We start from the raw sequence: 11,205 nt of genomic DNA, 5'->3' as shown, positions 1-11,205 counted from the left end.
CATTGACTCCTTCCATGTGAGCCTCATTGCCTGTTTGGCAGTGTTTCCATGGACACTGGACCACAGCTGTGTTTTTTTTCTTCTTCTGCCATTTTGCTATGGGGCTTTTCTCATCTAACCTGGGCTGAACATGTAGCAACAACATATCTCCACCCGAACCGTAGCCAATGCAGACGGCTGCCTGCTCCAGCTTGTTCAACATGTTTTGGTAGCCCCAGTGCTACTTAATCACCATCCAGGCAGTCTTCCAATAGACTTGAATGGGCCTTCCTACAGCTCTCTCAAATACAGCTTCTGAAATCCCCTTGCAAGTTCTAAAAGATCTTTGTGTGTGTGTGTGCAGGTTTAAACAAAGGGAAGGGTGGCATGGGTTTTTTTCAGAAATACAAATGCAAAGCCTTACTGGATATACAGATTTAGTCATAATTCTCTGGATTGCAAAATTTACTCATAGGCTAGCAAAACGCCAGTATGATGGATTGCTCAAGTGTTTGGAGCTGGGCAAGTTGCCACAACTATAGTCTCCCATGGTAGCAGCCTGTGTACTTTCTCTCACAGAAGTCAGCAAAGGTCTTGGCGAACTAAGCTTATCCTTCTCTACATTCTCCCTTTCATTTACCTGGTCACACTTGGGTTCATTTCTTGCTCATGCTTCAGCCACCGATACAATAGCTTCATTTTATAAACATGATACCCAAAACCCAGCTTCAGTAGAATTCATACAAGTGCTTGATGTGCCCGTATCATTCTGGAAAAGTATTTTTATTAAGGCACTGTACAGTTGTGCTTCATTTATTGATGCATTCTCAATTTTGTGATGATCATAGAGAAGATGGAGGGTCTATCCCTACAGGGAGGCAGACCCATCAGTAGATATTTAGGCACACTTAAAAGTTTCTTTCTTTTTAATTGAACAACAAGGAGAGCACCAAGTGGATTTTTTGCCTCAGGTGCCAAAATGTCTTAGGGATGTCGATGCCAATTGCATTTTACAATATACTCTTTACTATCATTTGCCCAGAAAGAGATGCCCAGACATGTGTGGCTGCTACGCTCCAATTTTCAGCATTCTACCTGCAGCTTCCAGTGAAGAAGAGCAGGGTTTGGAAATATAAAACAATGCATACTGTAAAAGTTCATGTTATGGGAAAACCAGAGGCGGGGGAGATACAAAGTAAGGGTGGACAAATCTGACAATTTCCAATTTTTGTTCCACTCAGTTTCTCACCTTTCCAATCTTACATTTAGTTCTCCACATTTCTACATCAGTTGGCAATCCTTTCCATTCCTCATGAAAATTTGAAGCATTTTAGAGCACATGACCCCAAAATACATATTTTTATGTATATACACATTTTTGCAAGCAATTTTGCAAGCATTTTATGTTATTCTCACTGATTATGCATTTTAAGCCACAGTTTTATATTTTATAAATTTCTGTACACATTTATTTAGGTGGAATAATGTGAAAAACGGGGAACTTTGAACTAGCTGTGTTTCAGTTTGCATATTGTTTCAAAAAGTGCTAATTTGTTAGGTTCGCATTACAATCCTAATCAAATTGCTTCTCCATGTGTAATGCAGAGTTGCTATATTTAGTAGCACTCATGTTTCTTGTACCATGTAGTTCCGGAGCCCTGATCGCATCCTGAAGCGAATGTAACCCGTGTCTGCGCATGCGCGGGTTGCGATTCACCACTTCTGCACATGTGCATGATGTCATTTTGAGCATCTGCACATGCGCGAGTGGCGAAACCTGGAAATAACGTGTTCCATTACTTCCAGGTCGCCGCAGAGCGTAACCTGAAAACGCTCAACCTGAAGCATATTTAACCCGAGGTATGACTGGTTTTCCCAGTAGTGATGTATGGAAGTGAGAGCTGGACCATAAAGAAGGCTGATCGCTGAAGAATTGATGCTTTTGAATTATGGTGCTGGAGGAGACTCTTGAGAGTCCCATGGACTGCAAGAAGATCAAACCTATCCATTCTTAAGGAAATCAGCCCTGAGTGCTCACTGGAAGGACAGATCGTGAAGCTGAGGCTCCAATACTGTGGCCACCTCATGAGAAGAGAAGACCCTGATGTTGGGAAAGATGGGGGGCACAAGGAGAAGGGGACGACAGAGGACGAGATGGTTGGACAGTGTTCTCGAAGCTACCAGCATGAGTTTGACCAAACTGCAGGAGGCAGTGGAAGACAGGAGCGCCTGGCGTGCTCTGGTCCATGGGGTCACAAAGAGTCGGACATGACTAAACAACAACATGGCTGTACCTCTTGACAGCTCTTGTTTCCAAACCTGCATGCACTGAAGTAACTCAAATGCAAGGTGTGAGGGGCACTTGTAGGGGACAATCCACACAGAATGTGCAACTTTTCTCATGTTCGTTTGTTTCCCCCCCCCCCCAGGCCACTTCCCCCTTGATAGGTCTTATTTCTAGTGTCTTGAGCCCAGGGGGCTTTGGGTATGGGGAGCTGAGGTAAAAATGGCAGAGAGGCACATTTTCAGGGAAGAATCAATGGATATGTGGGGAAGGTTAAAGTACCCACCTCTTGCCCACTGATTCTCCCCTACACACACAAACATTAGCAGGGCCCCAAATTTACCTAGAAACGTATAGTTCCACCTTGAGAATTTTCTTTTTTACTGTTGGCAAGGCTTTGTTTCCATGGAAAGGCCACAAGATGGCACCACACGCTAGAATGATCACATTTTTTGCACTAGTGGCACAAATACCAACAGCAACTGCGAAGAACTGATTCAGGTCTGCCAAATTGAATAAAATATATGGTGGGGGGGCAGGTAAGCCCCACCCCACATAATCAATCACATGACGGAGTGCACCCACACCATTTGAATGGCAATGCCCATCAACTTTGTGGGGAATGGTCCCCTCAAATATTTAATTGTGGGGGCGAAGGGACCTTGGCCCCTAGCAGTTGGCTCCAATGAACTGATTATTCATTCCTTATTTATCCCATCCTGCCTCCAAGCAACAGGTTAGAAGTGTTTGATCACACACACACATTAAGAAATATTCATCACCACAACAGCCCTGAGAAGTCAGTGAGAAGTCAGTGAGACTGAGCAAGAGTAATTTGCCTTAGACAATTCAGTGAGCTTCTTGGCTAAGTAGGGATTTCAGCTCTGATGTCCCCAGTCAAAGTCTTGGCTACAAGGATGCTGTCTGGCCAGGCAGCATTTTGTTCATGTATGCGTCGTATTCAGGCACAGTAAATTGACTGTGTGGTATTTCCCCCTCTCACATACTTCGGTACAGTTTCCCCTCCCTCCTTCCGGACAGATGAAACTCTGCCTCAGGCTTACATTTCAGAGACCTGTCAGAAAACTGTTTGATGAGCCCATTAAATTATCCACGCCTGCATACAGCCTGAATGAGTAATCGACGTTCAACACCATGTGAATTTGTGGGGGAAATTGTGCGGCCTTGATGTGAAATATTCTGCAAATATGTTTGCCATTGCTGTAATAATAATTCTAATTATTCTTGTATAATTGCAATTAAGTTCATGTGACAAATTTTTGCATAGTAACATGGATATGATCTTCTCAAGCAGATTTTGTAGTAGTAAAGTATGACCACAAGTAGATATGATGTTCTTATACTTCAGGTTAATCAAATCTATACCAGCAGAAGACCTAGGTTCAATCCGTAGTATCTCCTTATCTATTTCCACTTTCTGATTTCAGCACCATCTTAATTCCACAGTATAGTGTCCTTGCAAACATAAAAAACACCTCACCAAAGTGACTGTAATTTGAGAACAGGGTGGGTTTTTTTAAACACCTCTGAGTATTGAAAATAGACTGACCTTTGACTACTGACCTTCTCTGCAGAGTGTAGTTAAAAATATTTCATCGCTGAGACACTTGTGAGCAACTGGACTGCTTCTGTTATAGGGCTGGCTGCAAATAGTAGGAAACTAGGGGTGCAAAGCTCTGAAAGAAGCTAAGTGGATTGTAGTGGCAAAAAATAATAATCAGTGTTTCCGATTACATAATTCACAGCAAGAAACTGAACACAGAGGCATGTATTGCTCAGTATCCTGAGATGGTACATACTGTGGCAGCTTAGAAATGACTCTGCTGCAGCAAAAACTTTTAAGGTGTGATTTTGTGATTCCAGTTAGATTAGAAGGACTACTGGCGTGCTCACGCTACTTCTCTTAAAACACACTGATTTTGTTACCCCCTCCGCCCCATGTGTTGTACAGCTCTTTCCTCCCTAACTGTTCACATCAGCATGGCTTCAATAATGTCAGATTTGTTTCCATTTGCGGACACACCAGGAGGGTCTTTGCAAAGTTGCTCATACCTTGGCCAGAGACAAATTGGGAATGACTTTAAAAGACTCCAATCAGTGTCCAGTTTGAGAAACAATGCATCAAACAGCAATAAAGTGGTACCTCGGGTTAAGAACTTAATTCGTTCTGGAGGTCTGTTCTTAACCTGAAACTGTTCTTAACATGAAGCACCACTTTAGCTAATGGGGCCTTCCGCTGCTGCCACGAAATTTCTGTTCTCATCCTGAAGCAAAGTTCTTAACCCGAGGTACGATTTCTGGGTTAGCAGAGTCTGTAACCTGAAGCGTCTGTAACCTGAGGTACCACCGTATGCATTTTGGATAAAGTCTATTTTGTGAACACATATTAAGAACCCAGCATTGGAAATGCAATGAATGCCTAGCAAATTGGAATATGAACCTAAACGTGTTGTCTGGCTACTTTGAATGGGCCGATCACAATGAGATATTCAGGGTCACACTGTGATGATTATTCCATCGTTACAAACATTTCTTCTTGCTGGACAGAACTATCTCCTCTTCCTCCACTGTTCTAGGGGGTTATTCCCTCCAGAGCAGATTTGCACATGGGGAGGAAGGGGGGGAGCCATATTGTACAGTGGTCCCTCTGGATGCGAACGGGATCCGTTCTGGAGCCCCATTCACACCCTGAGCAGAATGCAACCCACATCTGTGCGCCACGATTCACCGCTTCTGCGCATGATGTCATTTTGAGAGTCTGCGCATGCACGAGCGGCGAAACCCAGAAGTAAGCCGTTCCGTTACTTCCGGGTAGCCGCAGGACACAACCTGAAAAGATTTAACCCGAAGCGACTTTAACCTGAGGTATGACTGTACTTGCACTGGCTTCTGCTAGCATGCTCGGTTAGTTGAATCTGGCCCTACCCAGTTGGAATTCAGGCTTTGATCATAGACTGTCATTGACAGTAGACGGTTATTGCTGTTGTCGCTGGATCATCACCTTGCCATGGTGAATGGGCTTGCGCAATCCTATGACCCTTGTGAGCGAAGCCGTGGGGAGTCTCATGCTCCCACCAGGGTCACCCAAGGCGGTAAGGTCAAAGGGGAGGAGCTAGACAAAAAATGATCCAAGAAGTCCTCAAAGGAAAAATAGGTGGAAGGTAACAAGCTGTGTGTTACAACAGCTGTGAAGGCAGATGAAGGCCGCAGCAGATAAGAATCTACTGGTTGCCGTGATACTCATGCCATCGGAATAGAGCCTTACTGCAAAGACTGTGCGTTGGTCAGCGTGCACTGAATTACAGACATAAAACAAATTCACGCGTCTTCCCAAAACCCATCCCAAATCCAAACCCAAGAGAGTCCCATGGCGATCAGCAAATGGTAACGGGAACAGGACCGTGAAATCTGGAAGTCCCTAGTCATGAACCGGCACATGGGTGGTAGATACAGATTCAGATGAGAGCATCAGCACTTCAGAACTGCGAAGCCGATTCCAGATTTTAAAATGTGCAATTTTTATTGTATAGTTTTATGCACTATTGTTGTAAACTGTTTTGAGATTATTTTATGAATAGTAGTAAATGAATGTTTTTAAAAAAACACCAAGCAGGGTCTGCAAGAAAATGTTGCAGCAGAGGGCACCTACAAAGATATACCAATCTTCTGAGAAAGCATACTACACATCCTCAGAAACATCATATGGTTACTATTGTTGTTGTTTAGTCGCGTCTGACTCTTCGTGACCCTTCTCTTCGTTGGTTACTATTAGACTGCTGTTATTTGTTATTTATTACTGGCGGGTCCCCCCCCCCCCGGGGAGAATGCTTGAGATTTTATGCCTCACCTGCCGAAATAACTTTGCTCACCTCTGGTACTATGGACCTTGACTATGCATAGGTGCTATTTTCTGCAAAAATGACTTGGGCCAGCCCTGCGCACATACTGTATTTGAAAAGAAACTTCCGCACGTCCTCAGAGGCACTTATCATCCAGGTCCCGTGAAAAGGTAAGATACTCCATGCGTGTCGAAGAGTCAGATCATTGGAAACCACCATTAAAAAATCTTAAAAGGAAACATTGGCAACACTGGCCCAGGGTGCTTGCGTTCGCTCCCGCTTCCCACCACCTTCCCCACCTCTGTGGTTGAGAAAACACGGAATATCAACTTGGTGCACAGCACGAAGAGCCACACTTCCTCAATCTGGCCATTTATCGGAGTCCCCGCCATGCATTGCCAAGGCGATGCACCGTGGCGCTCGGGGGAAATTGCAATTGCAGAGAACAGACGCGCGCAGCTCCGGACATTGTTGGACTCCAACTCCCATGAGCCTCCGCCAGCATGGCCAATGCTAGGAAGGAGAAGTGTAGTCTTGCAACCGCAGGAGGCCCACAGTCCCCAGCCCGGAACCTGGCCCAGTTTGGTGCCCTCCTAATAACAACCACAACAACCACTTTATTACTTGTACCCCGCCCATGTGACAGCACATCTGAAAACATAAGATGGCAAATGATCACGCCGCCCGGGGCTGAAGGAAGCCGGAGCGCAGAGCCGGCAGCCGGGGAAAGAAGAGCCTGTTTTGCAAGCGCCAAAGGGCGCATTTTGCAACGGCCTTTACGGCGACTTCCCTCGGCTTCGCAGTTCCTCTTCCACCTTTTCCCCTCCTCCTCCTCCTCCCTTTCCTTTGCTGCTAGAGCAGCTCTCGCTGGGCGTGGGGAGGAGAGCATGCCAAAGGCCGAGCAACCCTGCGCCGCCACTAGAGCCAGTCTCCCTGCACGGGGCGAGCGCAGCAGCCTCCTCCTTCCTGGAAGCCCTTCAGGCAGGCGGGGCTATTCGCTGCCTTGCAGAGGCCGAGCCTCCTCCCGTTTGGGGCTGCATCCCTCACTCTTCCTTTCCTTCCTCCCTCCCTTCCCTCTCTCCGGTCCGTCTCTCTTTCGACTCCTGCCTCCCTCTTTGCGCGCAGGAGCCGCGTCTCCGGGTGAGTGGCGAGAGGCCGCGCGCCGTATTTATAGACAATCGCAGGCGGAGATAATGGGGGGGGGGGACTGGCTCTACAGTGGCGCCGCCGGGGCAGGTCGCATTGTGGTATGTGGGGCAGGTGGTTGGGGGGGTGGAAAGGAGAAAGAGTGACAGGCGCCAGCCCCTCAGGCCCCAGAGGAACAGCGCCCTCCTGCAGACCCGCACGGAGGTCCTCGGGTGCTTTGCAGCCTCGCCAGATTTGGCTGGGAGAGAAGGGGGGTTTTGCGCGCCCTTGGCAACCTTCCCACACACCGGCCCCCCACCTCCCTCCTGCTCGGCCCTCTGACACCGTTCTCTGCCGAGTCGTTTTATTGCAAAGGGGGGTGGGTGAAAAATGTAAGTGCCCCCGTGTCTGGGTGACTTCTTCAGTTGTACTTTCAAGGTGACCCCTGCATGCGCCCATCTCCTCCCTTGCCTGCTGCAAAACGCTGCTCTTTTATGTATTTTGTGTATGTGTCTTTTGCTTGCCTAGGAGCCACTCCTTTCTTTCCGAAGCTAATCTCTGTGGCCTGCAAGGGCTGAGAAATCCAGGCAGCCAAGATGCCCCACGGTAAGCAGACAAGAGTGCTTCTTCTCAACGACATGGAAAAGCTGGACAAGACCCTATTCCGGCTGGAGCAAGGTCAGTGTCCCAGGCGGCTGCTTGTGTGTTCGGGGGTTTTTTGTTTAACAGGTTGCTTTGGATCCTTGTGCAAGAGGAAACTCAAACAGTTGTTAACTCTTCCATCTCGTCCTGTTTTCCTATGCACAGAGATTGATGTATGCTTTACAGAGGAAAAAATAGATTTTTTTTTTAATGGAGAGGCCTCTGCCCCAAGCAGCTTACACACAGTCAGCATGCAAACTGTAGCAACAGAGGAGCTTACTTCTGGGTAAATGGATCACATATGGCTGCCAGGAGTTAAGAAATGGGTCTTGTGAAAAAAGTTGGGTTTTGAGGAAACAAATTAGGTGCATCATCTAGCTGGGACTGTGAACACTGACATTATAAATAACCTCAATAAATAAATCAGTACTTTAACAGACCAAAGAGGCAATGGGAGAGGTGGGTGGAACCATTTAAGAAATGAGAGTTTAGTTGGCTGAGGAGTATGCATAATGCATAAAGAAGTCAATATGATCCATTAATTTTTCTGAAGCTGCTCCATGCTTTGCAAATGGTTTATGAATACAGCATTCCTCTGAGTGGTCATAAACTGACTAATTATATGGGAGACTCCAGGCTTGCAGTGTTCTTCTTAAAAGACAACAATGCTTAAGGGCTAAACTAAGTGTGTGTTGGCAAACAAGTCAAAGTGAACAGTTCACGATTTCTTTGCTTTAAAGCAATAAGCAGAGGTGCTCTCAAATTGTACTGTTCGCTGCATGAAACAGGGTGGGTAGAGAATAGCTCAGGAATGGCAGGGGTACAATAAGCAGGGAAACATTAGCCACTTCTATCACTTCTGCCATACAAATTGTGCTTAGCACCTGCCAGTTCATTTTTGTTTTTCTGTTTTGTAATGGGAACAGAGTTAGTAATCACAAGTTTGCCACTGAACCCTTAGCCTCGGAGGTATGGCATCTTAATGTGCCCTTAATAATTCCCAATGAACACAATGAAAGTGTTCTTCTTAATAAACCTGTGCAGCTGTGTCTAAACATGGCTATAGTCCTGCAGTCAGTTGTAAATCTGCCAGTGTTGTCATCAAGGACATCTTGTTATCATCAAGGACATCTTGTTACCAAGGTTTCTGCTGTAATTCTAAGCAGTTAGTGGGATTGGCTTCCAGCTAATTTTTCTTAAGATGGATGTGCCATCTTCTAACATGGGAAGAACGTTCTGACCCTGAAAGTAAGATGCTAGGATTGCAGTCCTCAGATGGATATACACAGGAACTGACCTCAGTCGGGCCCATCTGCTGTAAGAGGAAGTGCAATGACAGTTTAAGCTGTTGTAACTTTGAAGAAGATTCTATTGAAAGTTTGGAATGTAAGGAAGGGCTTTTTTGGATGTAGTGGTGAATGACATAGACTAGGGAAAAATTGGAATGCACTTTCATTCCCCCACAAGAGAGGGGGCATTAAATGTTATCGTAGTCATACTGGAGCCGCTGTTGATAGAGGCTGGTGCGTGGGTTTTGACTGCAGAATTGGCAGCCAAGTCCACAGAGTTGGCTTGCATAAATGTTATGCCAAGTGCTAAGCACCCACGTGCGGAAAATTAGTTACCATGCAGCTACAGTAATGTTTAGGACAGTAGAACTTACAGTGCAATCAAGCTTAACCATACCTACTCAGAAGTAAATCATATCCAGAATTTAAAAGTTACACCTCCTCTATGCAGGAGATGTTTCTGCAGTCTTGGACAGGGAACATGCTAAAATAATACAGTGGTGCTTCGGGTTACGAATTTAATTCGTTCCGGAGGTCTGGTCTTAACCCAAAGCCGTTCTTAACCTGAGGTGCACTTTCGCTAATGGGGCCTCCCGCTGCTGCCATTCCACCAGCATGCGATTTTTGTTCTCATCCTGGGGCAAATTTCTCAACCCAAGGTACTACTTCTGGGTTAGCAGAGTTTGTAACCCGAAGTGTTTGTAACCCAAAGGGTACCACTGTGGTACCTCGGGTTACATACGCTTCAGGTTACAGACTCCGCTAACCCATAAATAGTACCTCGGGTTAAGAACTTTGCTTCAGGATGAGAACAGAAATCATGCTCCAGTGGCACAGCAGCAGCAGGAGGCCCCATTAGCTAAAGTGGTGCTTCAGGTTAAGAACCGTTTCAGGTTAAGTGTAGACCTCTGGAATGAATTAAGTACTTAACCCGAGGTACCACTGTACTTCATTGACCGTGTAGGCTAGGAAATAGGTAGTTTGAAGCATTTGTGGTTCTTTATCTGTAACATCTTGGGTGCTCGTTTGTACATTAATAAGGCTATCTGTTGCTCAGAAGGAAGCTCCATTCAGGTTAATGAGACTTACCCCCATGTTACTTGTAAAGCATGGAATCCCAGGTACACCAACTGGACAACAGACTCCATAGAAAAGAAGTAAACATAAAGCATGGTTAGGTTCAGGCTGTAAGAATTTTAATTGCTGAATGCCAAATAACTTTTGAAACCTCAAAATTTTTGAATTTTTATTTTCTTAAATTCCAGCTTTTCATTTATAAATTATGAGTCTCAAAAGTGGTTTTCCCACACCCATAAAACAAAATCAATAAACAACAGCAGTTAAAATTGACCCAAATAGTAATGTAATCTCAACAAGTACCCAGAACCAAAAATAATTCAACAAATTATGCTCCTCTAAAACTAGGAATTTGGTCAGGTGATTTGATTTTATAATTTGGAAAATGGCTAGGGGAGCACCTCAAGGGCAATGCACTATGACAGTGAAGGAAAATGTAACTAGTTCCTATCTGTATTTCTGCTCTGCAAGATAGAAAAAAAAACGATTTGGGAAAACTTTTAAAATAGAAAAAGCCATGCACTTCCACATAGCAGAAAGAACTAACAGATAGACGGTGTAACTAATATGAGCTATGCATTTTTAGTCTGCATGGGTTTTAGGGAATAAGATATCAGCAGCAAACATCTCTGCAGTCCGATCTATGTTTAGCAAACTATAAACAAACTTGTCAAGCCTGTAGCAAAAGCACAAATGACCTGATCTTGATTTATTTTTATAGACATTGTTATGAAGGCAAAGAACCTTAGGCTTAACAAATTATTATTATTATTATTATTATTATTGCAATATTTATTAAATTGGTATACCATACCCTATCCGTAAATCTCAGGGCGGTTCACAACACAAAAACACAAGATTAAAAAAAAAAACGCAAAATGCATGATGAAAAAAAACAAGAACAAAAATAAACCACTAGCTCCACAACACATTTAAGATGGTATTGGAT

General features: G+C 44.8%; 1 protein-coding gene across 18 annotated transcripts in view; it reads left to right on the top strand.

Moving 5' to 3' along the window:
- The first annotated feature begins 7,019 nt into the window (after positions 1-7,019).
- Positions 7,020-11,205, top strand: part of AGL (amylo-alpha-1,6-glucosidase and 4-alpha-glucanotransferase) — a 47,589-nt gene continuing 43,403 nt past the window's right edge. For 4 of the 18 annotated variants that reach the window (XR_014565378.1, XR_014565379.1, XR_014565380.1 and 1 more), the window contains exons 1-2: positions 7,022-7,263; positions 7,777-7,926. Coding sequence is in view for 11 of the 18 variants with exons in the window: in XM_083743168.1 (XP_083599294.1) it covers positions 7,845-7,926 (82 nt within the window). In the remaining 7 variants the exon portion in view is untranslated. Of the gene's footprint in view, positions 7,641-7,776; positions 7,927-11,205 lie in introns of all 18 variants that reach the window. The other 14 variants (XR_014565382.1, XM_083743167.1, XM_083743169.1 and 11 more) reach the window with 7 other exon arrangements.

The sequence above is a fragment of the Podarcis gaigeae genome (genome assembly GCF_964106915.1).
Source record: "Podarcis gaigeae genome assembly, chromosome: 6".
Lineage (NCBI taxonomy): Eukaryota > Metazoa > Chordata > Lepidosauria > Squamata > Lacertidae > Podarcis > Podarcis gaigeae.
The sequence above is the reverse complement of the archived record's forward strand: the minus strand, read 5'-3'. Positions and strand labels throughout refer to the sequence as shown.